Source organism: Lactuca virosa, chromosome 9 (genome assembly GCF_052849685.1).
Source record: "Lactuca virosa cultivar CGN04683 chromosome 9, Lactuca_virosa_CGN04683_v6, whole genome shotgun sequence".
In the NCBI taxonomy this organism is placed as follows: domain Eukaryota; kingdom Viridiplantae; phylum Streptophyta; class Magnoliopsida; order Asterales; family Asteraceae; genus Lactuca; species Lactuca virosa.
Genome location: NC_136434.1, coordinates 392,800 through 409,219, shown reverse-complemented (window position 1 = coordinate 409,219; position 16,420 = coordinate 392,800). Strand labels below are relative to the sequence as shown.

The 16,420-nt window shown below is 39.9% G+C and overlaps 1 protein-coding gene across 1 annotated transcript; it reads left to right on the top strand.

Annotated features, from left to right (window-relative positions):
* The first annotated feature begins 3,296 nt into the window (after positions 1 to 3,296).
* On the top strand, positions 3,297 to 9,581 carry AGY1 (Albino or Glassy Yellow 1). The gene is made up of 20 exons (XM_079074422.1): positions 3,297 to 3,900; positions 4,188 to 4,260; positions 4,422 to 4,628; positions 5,462 to 5,565; positions 5,652 to 5,831; positions 5,918 to 6,136; positions 6,221 to 6,334; positions 6,423 to 6,536; positions 6,634 to 6,801; positions 6,919 to 7,094; positions 7,164 to 7,230; positions 7,293 to 7,439; positions 7,527 to 7,622; positions 7,920 to 7,988; positions 8,069 to 8,170; positions 8,248 to 8,499; positions 8,568 to 8,635; positions 8,707 to 8,824; positions 8,903 to 9,142; positions 9,218 to 9,581. The coding sequence occupies exons 1-20, from the start codon at positions 3,442 to 3,444 to the stop codon at positions 9,353 to 9,355; spliced, it is 3,111 nt and encodes a 1,036-aa protein (XP_078930548.1). The 5' UTR covers positions 3,297 to 3,441; the 3' UTR covers positions 9,356 to 9,581.
* Positions 9,582 to 16,420: the final 6,839 nt, after the last annotated feature.

Genomic DNA, 16,420 nt, shown 5'->3' with positions numbered 1-16,420 from the left:
ATAAAGAACGCCGAAATCCGAGTTATAACAAAGAAGTTATGACCCGTCGAAGTTTCGCGACGGAACCGGCACGACACCGAGAAGCGTAAATAGTGAATTTACGATAGAGCGAGTATTAGCCTTAGCGATCTAAACGAAAGTCGTAGAATACGTTAAACCGAGAGCGTCCATAAAAAGAACGCCCAAATCTGACTTCGTATGAGGAAGTTATGATTTTTCGAAGTTTCGGCTTAGCAGTGTACAACCCGAAGTTCGAATAGTAGATCGAGCGGTTTTTAGCCGACACAACCTAAACAAGAATCTAAGATCTCGTTAATAGTAGCATAACGATAAAAAGACAGACGAAAACGGACGTCGGATGAAGAAGTTATGAATTTTTAACGGACCAATCCTGTCCCGGCCTGTTAAAAATATAACTTTTAAAATAAAGTCAAAATTAGCCGACAGAGTCTAAACGAAAGTTGTAGAGTACGTTCCCGACTACGCGTGGATATAAAGAACGTCGAAAACGGAGCTCGTATGCGAAAGTTATGATTTTTAGAAGTCGGGAAGCAAAATTACGAATCTGCGAGAAAGGTGATGACGTGGCCGCATCTGAGTCGTTGCTTGTTGCCCAAGGCTTCGCTTCGGATGGAGACACGTCGCTTCGCCCTACGCCCCGCGTCCAAGGCTGGTACGCCCAGCGTACCTTCGGACCTGATCCTCTTGCGAGTGCGAGCCAGCTGTGCGAAGCTGGCACCCTTATCCGAAGTTACGCCCCGCGTAACTTGCTGAACGCCCCGCGTAGATCCGAACTTCGGCCCCTATAAATACCATGCGAATTCTCCCGGATTTTTCACACATTTTCACTTCTCTCTCTAGTTTATTTCTCTCTCTAGCTCCCCAAACCACCCCTAAGCCCTAGGAAAAATCCCTAGCACCTAAAGGAAGCCCCGAGGCTCCCGGAGTCCCGAGAAAAGGGTCTTTCGGTTCGGAAACGCTGCTCCGAGCAAAGCCCGGTTTTCTTTAAAATTCGCTGTAAGTGAGCTACGCCTACGCAATTTTTAATATAACTTTTAAATAATTATAGTAATGTTATTAGGTCCTTAAAATAATTATTTGGGCTATTATTATGAGTTATATTGAGTGTGATTTAACGCTTATATAATAATAATAGCTAGACTATTAATTAGTCGCGGTTAACGTTAAAACTAAACCCTAGTGGTATTAATACTAGGTTTTGGTCGAGGAAAAATTGTTTTGAGATAACGAAGTGCTGTTCAAGTGCCAAGTCACCACCTAATCAAGTGAGTGCATAGTCCCTTTCATCTTACACATAGATATGAAGTATTTATTATAAACTACGTGCTATGTGTGCATATTATCTGAATGCTTGCTGTCTATGCTGATGAAAGATTTTTATACATGTTTTAAATGATTTAAAATGTATATGTATTTTTTATCTACAAAAATATTGGGGTAAAACATGGGTAGATGTAATAAGACGATGTCTGATAAAATGATGAGAGACCTCGATGTTCTAGACAGTCCAGTGGAACGCTAGCAGGCTCGCAACCTGTAGGTGTTTGTGAACGATGTGTTCACCGGTGTACTCCATCCCCCTCATGGTTGCCTTTAGGACATTTATTGCTGAGGAACCCCCTTAGCAGTGGTGTCCATCCCGATGATGATCCTTAGTCTAAGTCCCTTATGATAGGTGTTTAGGGACGTAATGTGAGGATAACGGGAACGGGTAATCGGGTTATTGTTGGTTGATGAATTTAATAAATTATTTATTATGGGTTGAAAACCCTATGTGCTCACCAGGCTCTCAAGCCTGACCCACTCAGTTTCATGTATTACAGGTAGTGACGTTCGAGCATAGATGTGATGTTTTGGATGAGGGATTACGAATATAGGCCTGTAGATATGAAATAATATAGTAAGGCTTATATTGTACTGTTTATGCTTTTGATCTGTATCGAACATGACATCCCGAGTCTTTTTAATGAAATACATTTCTACGGAAATGCTTTATAAATCTTTATCATATTTTGTTTTGGGACAAATTCCACAACACTTTTATTTAAAATGTTACTCTGATTTTCAAACAAGCATAAACAAAATCGGTCTTTTCTGGCCGTGAAAATGGGGATGTCACATATATTCTACTATTATCCAATTTTACATATATGTGACTTAAGGCGACATTGTATCAAAATTTGACAGCAAGTATAAGCCTTAGATCCATAACGTGTCATGACGAGCTTTTTAGAACATTGGGTATGGTCAACGGGGTGGTGAGGCCAGGTCAGCACCAAAAATCTTCTTAATCTCCACCATTTTTTTGGGAGTGGTGTTCCATGTAAGGAAAGACGTTGAGGTGAAGACAAAAATGAGGAAGAAAAAGAGAAATCAAAGGGAAAATCGTGTTGCAACTCGTTGCCATCACCACTGAAGACCACATAACAGGAAGTGGGGCCGTTAAAGGCTGTCCACGTCACCAAAATGGCACTCGCCGTTGCCCACTCCGAGTCGTCTTAACCATGCATGTTTCTTCTGTCCATCAATCGAACGCGTCCCTCACATCGAGTTCATATATAGAGAACTCCCCAATATTAACGTACTCCACATATGTTACCTTTCCATCTAGGAACTTTGGATAAAAATACACCATGATTGATTCTCATTGGGAAAAAAAATCGAAAGACCCTATATAAAAGAATGATTTTTTAAGTAAAAACATTTTTTTTTCAAAGATCTAAGCTCAAACATTGTTATGTTAAATTAATTGTAAACCTTATTTGCATCTACACCGATTGATGAACTGCAAATATGCCACATTGTGGGTTTGGAACATCTTGTTTCTTTGTTTTTTCTCCCAAGATTTTTCTAATTGCAATGTTCAAGATTAAGGCAAATGATCACAAGGAGAAAGTTGGAGAAGATGAATAAGGTTTTTCTTGGGAAGATGATGAATCGTAGGGAGTGATGCTGTAAATCATAGCCTTAATTAAGCTATTAATAGTATAAAATGTGGTTGAAAAGACAATTTACTTAAGCTATTAATAGTATAAAATGTGGTTGAAAAGACAATTTACCATCAAGAGGGACACATGCTCTCCTTTAAGTGGAACATCTTAGACGGTAACAATCACAATCACAGGGACCAGCCATACAACTTTCGAGAACTATAGAGACGACCCATATCAATTTTCAAAAAGTTGGACTCAAACTACACATGGGTGTAAACCACATGGACCAAAAGTATAATTTACTAATTTCCCGATCTCGGTATATCAAGATCGACACCTTATCCGAAGCAGTTTGCGTTGCTAGTCTCATCCAATTTTCCCCACTCATCTTCTTCGTTGCATAACTGGAGAAGGGGTTCTTACCTTCGAAGTCATGGGGCACCCAGTAGCAAGTATATAACAGTAGTAGTAATTTTTGGGAAGTGGAATGGCGCTCCCATCTCTGTCGCCCACCAATAACTTTTCCTCCCCATCATCCTATTCTGTTTCACCTTTCAGTTCCAAATTTCCCACTTTTCATCGTCAGCTCAATAGTTATTGCACTCGAAATCTTCTACTATTAAGGGAATGCACCAGTAGCAGTAGCTTCCTTTTCCGGGGTGGAAAAAATAACTCGGTACACGGATATTGTCATTTTTACGTTCCAAGAGAGCGGAAGACGATGACAGTGGCGGCGGCGTCATTAGGAGGTCTACTGGGCGGAATCTTCAAGGGTGGGGCTGACACCGGGGAGTCCACCAGGCAGCAATACTCTGCCACCGTCGCTCTCATCAACTCTCTTGAATCCGAGCTGATGTCTCTCTCGGACTCTCAGCTGAGGGATAGGACCACTCTCTTGAGGCAACGAGCTCGCCAAGCTCCCCAATCTTTAGACTCTATTTTACCTGTAAGCACATCTCATTTCTATATCACATTTGGGATTTGGAGACCATGTATTGTTCTAATGTTCTCTACACATTTTCCCCTTTGAATTAATACAATGCAAGAAAAAGAGATAACTGACTTTATTTTTTCGGTCCTGTTGGTTCATATCCTCGCTTCTATCTCATAAACCACCTCTTGTTGGAAGACCTATATTCCTCTTTCTCTGCAACGTTCTTAAATCATTACTTTGGCTGTTAGAAGTGTTGTGCTCCGTGGCTTATCATTCTCAATACATATAATATCGTGCAGGAGGCGTTTGCTATAGTGAGAGAGGCTTCGAGGAGGGTTCTAGGTCTTCGTCCTTTTGATGTTCAACTGATAGGTAAATTTTTGATGTTCAACTGATAGGTAAATAAATAATTGTTTTGAGTTCAATTCGGCTACAACAGCAAGCCTGAAATGAGAAACTAGGCTGCTTAAAAAGCATGAAAGTTTAATGTCCATTACAAATTTACAATATACAAACATGCTATGGTGATGTAGGTGGCATGGTACTTCATAAAGGAGAAATAGCTGAAATGAGGACAGGAGAGGGAAAGACTCTGGTGGCCATATTACCAGCTTATTTAAATGCTTTAAGTGGTAAAGGAGTTCATGTTGTTACTGTGAACGATTACCTTGCAAGGAGGGACTGTGAATGGGTCGGTCAAGTTGCCCGTTTTCTTGGACTCACGGTTGGCCTAATCCAGCGTATACTTCTTCTTCTTCTTCTTCTTGTTTTGATTTATATGCCTATGGTTATTGTATAATGTTGAAGGTGGATGGATAACAAAGTTAGGAGGACTTTGTTATCTAACTTTCAATCCAAATAAGATCAACGCTCTTTCTTCGTGTACCTCAAAATTCTGGTGACAAGAATTAGGTGTGATAACTAGGATTTTTGCATTGTACCAGAAATGATGCCATGTTTGTTGCAAACTGTTTTGCACAACTGTAAAAAAGATGAGTAATGAAGTATCATATCCGAGCACAACATAAACACTTTAGAGTGAGAGTGACCATATTAACTAGAAAATCATCGGTATGTTAAACCAAAAACCATACAAGGCTTGACAATTTAGCTCTTTTTGTTGTTTTGTGTCAGTTGGATTAAGAGTTTGTGGGCTTGGTTCATGATAACATAAAAAATTACCCAATAATTACAGTAATAGACTCATTATGACCTATTTTGATGAAGGCTTTTCCCTTTTGTGGGTGGGCTCAGTGCACTTTTACCTTGGTGCCCATGTCATCCTATTGCAACTTCAAAGAACGATGTGCCCTATGCTACAACCCAGGCCTACAAAACTCAAAAAACATGTCATTACTTAAATAGCATACATGAGATGATGTTATTAAGATCTTTTTGGTTGATTTTCATCTTTCTGTCTAACTGGAAAACTCAGAGTTTTCCTCTTGTTCTTCTTGACATTTTTCCTTTCCTAATAGATGCAATTGTACTTGATTAGCTATGAGCGCTGGTGTATTCTAGATCTCAGGTTTCTTAGTTGAAAGTATCCCCCTGAAAATCAATTATTTCGCAGAAAACATGACAAGTGAACAAAGGAGGCAGAATTACTTGTGTGACATCACATACGTCACCAATAGTGAGCTTGGTTTTGATTACTTAAGAGACAATCTTGCCATGGAAAGTAATTTATGCTATACGCAGTCTTCAATAATATTCTCTTATACCATTCATTTTCACTTATAACTTCTTCTCTTGGTCTACAGAGTGTTGATGAGCTTGTATTAAGAGGTTTCAATTACTGTGTCATCGATGAGGTCGATTCAATTCTAATTGATGAAGCAAGAACTCCTCTTATTATATCAGGACCTGCTGAAAAACCAAGCGAACAATACTACAAAGCTGCTAAAATAGCTGCTGCTTTTGAGCGAGATATACATTATACGGTCAGGATTCAGAAAGAAAGATGCTTGCAAATATACTTTTTTTTTTCTTTTCTAATGTGCATCTGCCACTTGGCCATTTCTTGCAGGTTGATGAGAAGCAGAAAAATGTTTTACTCACAGAACAGGGTTATGCAGATGCTGAGGAAATTCTAGAAGTAAAGGATCTATATGATCCTCGAGAACAGTGGGCCTCATTCGTCTTGAATGCAATAAAAGCTAAAGAGCTCTTTCTCAGAGATGTCAACTATATTATACGTGCCAAAGAGGTTCTCATAGTGGACGAGTTTAGTGGTCGAGTCATGCAGGTAAAGGATTTCAGTTTTTAGTTTATATATACATATCTTGTTTCCAAGTTGGAAGTAAATGAGGTGTATTTTATTGTGTTACAGGGGAGGCGTTGGAGTGATGGGCTTCACCAGGCGGTGGAAGCCAAAGAAAGCTTGCCCATACAAAATGAGACGGTGACACTGGCCTCAATTAGCTACCAAAACTTCTTTCTTCAGGTTCTAAGCATCTTTGTGATCTTTAGAGGGTTGACAAGTCAACTTGTTATAGTTGTTGAAGCTAATGGGATTTTTACGTTTCTATTAGTTCCCAAAACTTTGTGGCATGACTGGCACCGCTGCAACTGAGAGTTCAGAGTTTGAAAGTATTTACAAGCTCAAAGTTACAATTGTGCCCACAAACAAGCCTATGATAAGAAAGGTTCATTAATTTGAAATATTCCACCACGTGTTTTCTTTCTGTTTTTTCATGAAAATGAATATTGAAAAGGAGTGATGTGATGTGATGTGATGTTTAGGATGACTCAGACGTGGTATTTAGGGCAACCACGGGAAAATGGCAGGCGGTGGTGGTAGAAATTTCTAGAATGAACAAGACAGGGCGGCCTGTGCTTGTTGGGACAACCAGTGTTGAACAGAGTGACACATTGTCCAAACAACTCCGTGAAGCTGGAATCCCTCATGAGGTGATTCATTGAATCCTATTCCTATCTTGTTTTTCTAAGAGAAGAAGAACAACATAGGTATAAATGATAAAATGAATAATACACTCACATTATATTTGATATTTGGAGCCAACTTAGGTTCTAAATGCCAAACCAGAAAATGTGGAAAGAGAAGCTGAGATTGTGGCACAAAGTGGTCGCCTTGGTGCAGTTACTATTGCTACAAATATGGCGGGCCGAGGAACCGATATAATTCTTGGTGGTAATGCAGAGTTTATGGCTAGGTTGAAGCTACGTGAGTTGCTCATGCCAAGGTAAGAATACAACAAAATCTATTTTTGCTTTTAGTTCCTTAAACAGCTTTCACTTAATAAATGTTGCAGCATTGTAAAGCCAGCTGAGGGAGTTTTTGTTTCTGTGAAGAAATCTCCCCCAAAGAAGACATGGAAGGTCTGTGTGTGTGTGTTTGTATTTAGCCATATGTATTCTCTTACTTTTGGGTGCATTTTTAGGTGAGTGAAAGTTTGTTCCCGTGTTCACTATCTCAAGAAAATAGCTTGGTGGTTGAGGAAGCTGTACATTTGGCTGTCAGTTCATGGGGTCGAAGATCTTTAGCTGAGTTGGAAGCAGAAGAGCGGCTATCTTATGCTTGTGAAAAGGTGCCACCTGTCTGTCGATAGATGATGTCTTTGTTTTTGTAACAAGTTCATTCCCTAAACAACTCTAATGTTGGGTAGTTTCTATAGGGTCCTGCTCAAGATGAAGTAATTGCCAAATTGCGCCATTCTTTCCTACAAATTGCAAAAGAATATAAGACTTACACCGAGGAAGAAAGGAAGAAGGTAAGGGGCTGTTTCTTTGTGACTTAATGGGTTAACCACTTCATCTGGGCAGCTAGCTTAGCTATATACATGGTTGTTTCCTTACTAAAACCTGGCTTAATGTATTAAGACACCGACTCTTTACACATTTGCCCTTCTTTTTTCCTCCTAACTCTGATGAATATTGTGAAATTTATTTTTTGGAATGTAAGGGTAAAGTGGTGATTTAGATTTTAGACAGCCACTTTACACATACATGAGTGTAAATGACATGAAAGAAATCAAGAATAATAAAAATGTTGTGCTTCTGTGTCACAGGTTGTAGCAGCTGGGGGACTTCATGTCATCGGGACGGAACGCCATGAATCACGGAGAATCGACAACCAGGTGCAATTTTTATAATTTAACTTAACAATTAATAATAATAATAATAATAATATATTAGTTTCCAAATGAAATGTATACAGCTGCGTGGTAGAAGTGGCAGGCAGGGGGATCCTGGAAGTTCGCGTTTCTTCCTTAGTCTGGAAGATAATATCTTTCGCATTTTTGGGGGTGATAGAATTCAGGTTTAATTTTCTCTTTTCTTTTGATATGATTATTAATGCTTAATTTGGAAATCAGTTTAAAAAGTTGCAAGTTGTAGGGTATGATGAGGGCTTTTAGAGTTGAGGATTTACCAATTGAATCAAAAATGTTGACGAAAGCATTGGACGAAGCTCAAAGAAAAGTGGAGAATTACTTTTTTGATATCAGAAAGCAATTATTTGAGTATGACGAGGTTCTCAACAGCCAAAGAGACCGTGTCTATACAGAGAGAAGGAGAGCTCTACAGTCTGAAGATCTTCAATCTCTATTGATCGAATATTCTGAACTCACAATGGATGACATATTAGAGGTAAACAAATGATTAATCAAAGAAGTAAAAATGATTTACCATTTTATTTTTGTTAAACTTTGTTGTAGGCAAATATTGGTTCTGATGCTCCAAAGGAAAACTGGGATTTTGAAAAGCTTATTGCAAAACTCCAGCAGTAAGTTGTAGTCTGAAGAGGTTGCTTATTTTCTCTGAAAACTCCATTAAAGATGATTTTTGTGAGTACAGGTATTGCTATCTTTTGAATGACTTGACTCCAGATTTACTGGCAAGCCAGTGTGCGACTTATGAAGATTTGAGGATTTATCTTCGTGTTTGTGGACGCAAAGCATATTTACAGAAGAGGGTAAGAAAGAATGGATGTAAATTGTGAATTGTAGAAGAGAAGCACCACACCACCTAATTATTATTATTATTATCATAGGATATTGTGGAGAAAGAAGCTCCAGGGTTGATGAAGGAAGCAGAAAGGTTTCTGATATTGAGCAACATAGATAGGCTATGGAAAGAACACTTGCAAGCACTTAAATTTGTTCAACAAGCTGTAGGGTTACGTGGATATGCACAAAGAGATCCTTTGATCGAGTACAAGCTGGAAGGCTACAATCTGTTTATTGAGATGATGGCGCAAATAAGAAGAAATGTTATATATTCTATATACCAGGTATCAAATCATGTCAATATAACATATTAATATGTTTGTTGTGTGGACTTTTTCATATTTGTATTCTTTTCCCAGTTTAAACCGGTGATGGTGAACAAGGATCAAGGGAAAACCAGCAGCAGCAAAATAAAGGATAAGGATAATGGCTCAGTGACCCCACCACCACCATCATCATCATCATCATCATCATCAGCCTCATCTGTCAGCGTCTGAGTAGCAGTCCAAATGGCATGGACCCCACCTGCAGATAATTGTGTATATTTGTGACCCTGAAGATAATAAGAATTTGGCCTGCCTGTAGAGAGGAGAGGAAAGGAAGAGGAATCATATACTTACTGTAAAGTTGCTTCATAATCATTTCCTATTTCCATAATCATACAAAAAGAATTGTGTAGCAGATCGACTTCCTTGGAAACTAATTCACAAGATTATATTATCATATGATGGTAATAAATGCTTTTAAGCTATGCATCTGACCAGGAAAGTGGAAACCATCCAAGCCCGTCATATGCATAGCATACATATCGTCTGAAAAGCATGTCATTTGCCGGGTGACGGGTATGATATGATTTGTATGCTTTTTGTTTTGATACTTGGGAACACTACCACCACTACTGTTGTGCAAAAAAGTGTTTGTGGAATCATTTAACAAGAAGAGGTGCTTCAATAGTTGCAAAAACCCTGGACTTGTTATTTCTTCGATGAGATAGGAACATCTATACAACGGAAAGAAAGAGGAAAAGTAACTAGATATGAAAATATGTATTAAATTCTTTCAACAAAACTTTATTCTTTCTATACCAAACTCAAAAATGTCGTTTTAACTTTAACCACCACCAACTCTTTTAGTCCATAGACTTATTTGTAAGTCAGAAAATAGCTTACAAAACTTCACACCCTCGATAAAAAAAAAACAAAACAACCATTCCACCTTGAATTGAATTGGATGCTTAAAAGTTCTTTCAACTTTTAGACATCCATATCTATTAGTACGTATTTTACGTTCATTAAAGTCCCGATCTTGATATTAAGATCTTATGATTTTAAAATCCTATAAGTGAAAACCGATCTTAATCACACTACGATCTCGATCTCACCTCTTTAGTTTTATTATATACATGAGTTTCAAAAATCGTCTATTCAACTTGAAATCGACCATCGCGAGAAGTCTTGTAGAACATCACTATTTTATTAGTTCATCTTAAATTAGGCAGAATGCACGCATAACAATCCCTTTGTGATCTCATGTCTTAAGTTGTACATTATCAAAATGATTTTATTTTTTTCTAATTAAAATGTTTTCTTCTTATGGTTTGTAGCAACAAAATTTATGGTTCATGCTTAAGAAGTTAAATTTGATTCCACTATCGATGTCTTAATCAACATCAAGTTATAATGTATACTTTACACCCAATATCTTCCGAGCAAATTTGAATATGAGTTCATTTTGGTAGGATCTTTCGATCTCGATCTGATCTTACAATCACAATCTTGCAAAACATAAAACGATCATAAGTAAGATCATGATCTTGACAACCTTGCTCCAATGCAATGAGAAATCTGATACGAAAACATTTAAAACATACATGGTATCAGGGATTCTTTCTCTGCTATCCATCCATTTGCCTTCTTTGCTCAACCTTAACAGACTACCATCATTGCATTGATGTCGTATTATTCATCTACTTCTCCTACTTTCTTCTCGCATCTCTCCTTTATACGATCTCATGGCTGACAATGCTCAACCCCAGGTGAACAACAAACCCTTCACCATCACCACTACCACCCAATCTTATGCACCCCTGATCCTTGATCTAAACAAATTTCACTATGACGTATGGCGAGAGCTATTTAAAACTCACTGGTTTGGATTCAATGTTCTTGGACACCTCGATGGCGTAACATCCCAAAATACAGATAATTTTTTTTTGTTTTTAAGTTCATTCAAATATAGATTACTCATAATAAATCAGTCAAATGTGTATCATGGTAGCATATTCTCAGAGTACAAAATCCCAAAATCTCAAATGCGGAAAACATAGGGTGATGCGGTGCGATCAGGCGGTCCCTTCCCCTTCGAACTGGAAGTATCTGAAACATAAACTGAAAACTGTAAGCACAAAGCTTAATGAGTTTCCCCAAAATACCACATACTAAACAAACATACTCCTAAGCATATCTGAGTGCTTGCCTACCCTTCGGTCTATTTCAACCAGATACTATCAAGCATATCTGGGTTCTTGCACTCTCATTCGATCTTTTTCAACCGGATACTGTCAAGCATATATGGGTGCTTGCAATCCCCTTCGGTCTATTTCAACCGGATACCGGGTCTATTTCACCCCCAACTAGTACTAGGGATGTAAAAAAGTCCCGTGGGACCCCGAACCCGTGGGGCCCCGAACCCGTATGGGGGATATTTGTCAAAAAAATCGGGGGCGGGGGCGGGGGTGGGGGCAAGGTTTACCCTCGTTTTAATTTCGGGGGCGGGGGCGGGGGCGGGTAGTCCCGTCCCGAACCCCCAATGGGGACCCCGTTAATATATTACTTATATTAATATGTGTTAATTATAAAAATATAATAATTAATAACAATTATTTTGAACTTCAAAAATTCAATAAGATACCATGTTTTTAAGTTGTTAGTATAACGTCTTTAAGATGTTATAATATTTTTATTTTAAACGTGTAAAATTATGCTATAAATAACTATTTTTACCCAAAATAGCTTCTTTTAGCCCAAAAAAATAACTTCTTTTAGCCTAAAGAACACCTTTGTTCGCCCAAAACAATAGTCAACGCAAACGGGGGCGGGGAAACGGGGGCGGGGGCGGGGGTGTGGAGGCTAGAGATTTCGGGGGCGGGGGCGGGGGCGGGGAATAGAAAAATTTCGGGGGTGGGAGCGGGGGATGCAATCCCCGCCCCGTTTGCCCTCGTTGACATCCCTAACTAGTACCACATAATATCATAACATGAATCACAGAGTTATCAATCAAATACATGCATAACCAATAATTATCACAAAGGCAATCATCACTCTACATCATAAACTAGTGGGCCAACATTGGTGCCTTCGACCCACGAATACAGGGAAGGAAAGCTCAACTCTCGATCGATAATCTACTACTGCTGCTCTCACGATCAGCTACACAGGTGCTACTCCACACCTAGATAATCACGCAAGGCAAACCTTAGATTTTCCCTTCAAAACCAAGAGTAGACCAAAAGTCAAATTAGGTCAAAAGTCAATGCCTAAGGTCAAAGTTCAACTTTCTCCTTAGCCCACCCTTACGTCGTGGCCACTAAGGCTCACGTCGTGAGGATCGACTCGTCCCAGAACCACTCAACGAGTCGACTCAGTTTCACTCTGCCAACATAATCCTTAGATCGGGACAACCACCTGGATCACGTCGCGAGTTTCCATTTCTCACGTCGTGAGATCGGTTCTGACCAACTTTGAGCATTAATCTCTTAATCCTTTAAGACATACACTAAGACTTTCCATAACACCTTCTTCAACCCTAAGGACCATAAAAATCGTAGCTTTTTAGTCATGCATGTCCAATACATGACTTAGACACTAACTAGGTCAAAAGAAGGGTATTAAGATCAAGACTCAAGTTTGGAGTCCAAAACGCACACCAAAACCCAGATTGAAGGACTCACATACAGAAGATGTCTCAGTGATCCATAAAGTTGCCAACTTTATGGATCTCGTGCATGTTAAACAACCCAACCATGCAAAGAAAGGTTCCAAATATTAGATCTAGCACGCTTAAGGCAAAATGATAGGAGCTTTATGACTTACAAATGCTCACAAGCTCAGTGGTAGAAACTAGATTGCCAAAATGAAGCACCACAAGAGCCTTCTTCCACTTCAAAGAACCAAAAAACTCCAAGTAAGCTCTTCAAAATCACCAATAATGGCCCAAGGTATCAAGGAGATCGAAGTTAGGGTTTTCAGGGGGGCTAAAGAGTGAGAGAGGTTGAGGATGAGCGATCCTAGCCCTCTCATTCCATTAAATAATCGAAAATGAGGGTTTTGGGTCATCACACCTGGCTCACGTCATGAGATCTTATGCCTCATGTCATGAGGTTTGAGAATATGGGTCAAATGGTAAATGAGCATTCTCACGTCGTGAGCCTCCCCACAAATGAAAATTTTCAAGAATTTAAGTACCTCAAGGATTCAGATGGTACAAATCTCCCCCACTTGAATCAGACTTCGTCCTCGAAGTCTGCCGCTGCAAATAACTTTGGGTAATGTTCCATCATCTCATCCTCAGGCTCCCACGTCCATTCTAAACCCTTTCGGTGCTGCCAATGCACCTTCACCAAATCTACGACTTTGTTCCTCAAGGCCTTCGTCTTCCTGTCGAGGATCGCTACCGGTCTTTCAATGTAGTTCAGGCGGTCATCCACCTGTATATCCTTCAATGGAACCATTTCGGAATCATCAGCCAAACACCTCCGCAGACGAGAGACGTGAAAACTACTGTGAATCTGACTGAGTTCCTTCGGTAGATTCAAACGATATGCTACCTTGCCCACACGATGTAACATCCCAATTTCCAAGACTAAAAATTTTGTTTTTTAATTAACTTATAAAACAGTTTACTGAAAAACATCATCGATTCATATCATTTCATAAAACCATAGTCACGCGTCTCAAAACCATATCATAAAATAGTAATAATGTCAGAGTACAATCCCAAGAATCTCATAATGCGGAAATCCTGTGTGTGTGTGTGATGCGCTGCTACCGTGCCGGCTCCTTCCCCTTCGAAGAAGAGCTACCTGAAAACAAAACTGAAAACTGTAAGCACAAAGCTTAGTGAGTTCCCCCATCATACCACATACCATACATAACACATACCGTCTAACACATCTGGGTACTGACTACCCCTTTAGTCTCTTTCAACCGGTAACTTGCCTAGCATATCACGGTGCTGGCCTACCCCTTCGGTCCTGTCGACCGGTACCTAGCCTAGCATATCAGGGTGCTGGCCTACCTCTTCGGTCCTGTCGACCGGTACCGGGGACTATTTCACCCCCCAGTTCTACCACATAGCGTCCTAGTGCATAACATATAAATCATATACTGCCTAGCTTATTCGGGTGCTGGCATACCCGTCGGCCCTATCGACCGGTACTAGGGTCTATCCTACCCTTTCTACCATTATCACATATCATCATAGCATACCAATACATAACATAACATACCAGATAATTATCACAAAGACAATCATCTAACAAACAACTCCTACTAGTGGGCAGACATTGTAGCCTTAGACCCACTTCTACTGGAAGGTAACTCACCTCAATGTCGTGAAGTGTCTGAAATGTCCTCGATGCTGGGATCAACTCCTCTTGACTCCTACACATAACCACCTTCCTTAATTACCATCTCATACTCTTAACCCTTTCAAGGGTCAACTCAGGTCAAAGTCAAAGTCAAGGTCAACACTCTGGTCAAAGTAACTTTTGGTCAAAGTCAACGTCTAGTTGACCCAACTCGCCGAGTTGGTCCACCAAATCATTGAGTTCCATAATCCACCAAAACTCGGAACTTCGCTCCTACTCGTCGAGTTTTTCAAGAACTCGTCTAGTTCTCCTTCATACAGAATTGGGACCTTTTTTCTTTTGACTCGCCGAGCTCTTCCATGAACTCGCCGGGTCCTTCTTTATACACGTTGAAGTGTTTAGTCCTTGACTCGCCGAGTTCTTCCTTGAACTCGTCGAGTTCTGCTTCATATAAGTTGGGACATTGCGTTGAACTCGCCGAGTTCCATGATCTTCAAGTCCATAAACGAGCCCAACTTGCTGAGTTCTCTTCAAAACTCAACAAGTTGCTCAATATCAGAAGAGATTGGGGAAACTGCGACCCAACTCGCCGAGTCGTATGAGCGACTCGTCGAGTCCCTCAATGTCCAAATCCATACAACCACTTTCAGTCGGGCTTAACACATCTAAAACGTAGATCTGACCTCCTAGGGTCCATATTACACGTAAAGTTACAAACTTTACGTGCATGCAAGGTAACATGAGCCAAAAACACTATTTCCTAGTCTAAAATGAAGCCTAGGCCAAAGGAAAGGGTTAAAGCATAATAAATTCGTGAACTTTATGGCTAAAGGGGCTGAAAGGGATCTGCATCTGAAGTTACAACTTGAGATCATACTCCATACTCAAAAAGGTTCACAAAATTGCTAAGAGATGGCCCTAAACTCAAACATGGAGAGATCTAGCAATAGGAAAGTCAAGGAAGCAACTTTATACCTTTAAGGGGCTGGAAATGTAGCTTGAACCTTGGATCTACTGCTTCCTTGAGCCTTATAGCTCATTCTTCTTCTTCCTCTAGCTTTGAAATCACACAAAAACTCTCACAAATGGCTTACACACTCAACAAAGCTCAAGGGACACAAGTTAGGGCGTTCTGGACTAAGGGAGACGATGGGGGCTGCATGGGAGGTGAGTTAGTGCGTTTAAATAGAGTGCAAACCCTAAATATAGGGTTTCACCCAGACAGGTCAACTCGTCGAGTCGGGGCTTCTGACTCGGCGAGTTGGCTCTTCCATCCGTGTCCAAAAATCTGTCCCTACTCGACGAGTTGAGCCTCCAATTTAGTCGAGTCCCAGTATAAAATGCAAATATTCTTTATTTAAGATACGTATCAGGAACCGAGCGTTACACCCGAGCTATAACCCTGAAAGGACCGATATACCTGGGGCCCATCTTGACCCGCTTCCTGAATTGAATGACACATTTCCAAGGTGACACCTTCAGGAGAACCATATCCCCAACCTAAAACTTTAGGTATGATCGATTCTTGTCGGCATAACTTTTCTGCCGACTCTAAGTTGTCTGAAGTCTGCTCCAAACCTGCTGAATCAACTTGGTGGTCTTGAGTACGACCTCAGTACTCCTCATGACTCGCTGACTGTCACACCCCCAAACCTGAACGACGGAAACGTTCGGGGGCGGAGGACGTCATGTTCAGTATCATAACAATTGAATAGTAAAGAAAGTACACACCACCATAACATATATTTGAAAAGTTTACATGATTGTATCTATTACATGTTTAAAAGTCAAATACAGAATGATGAATTCCAAAAGATGATGTTAACGCAAGACCGTTAATATCCAAAAGTAGTTGTTAACCCTGCTCAACGGTTTCCTGAGAATACAAGTTATTTCAAGAAAAAGTGTCAACAATTAAGTTGGTGAGTTCATAAGTAGTGCTTTGTGAAAATGTATGCCATTCGTAAGTTCGTGT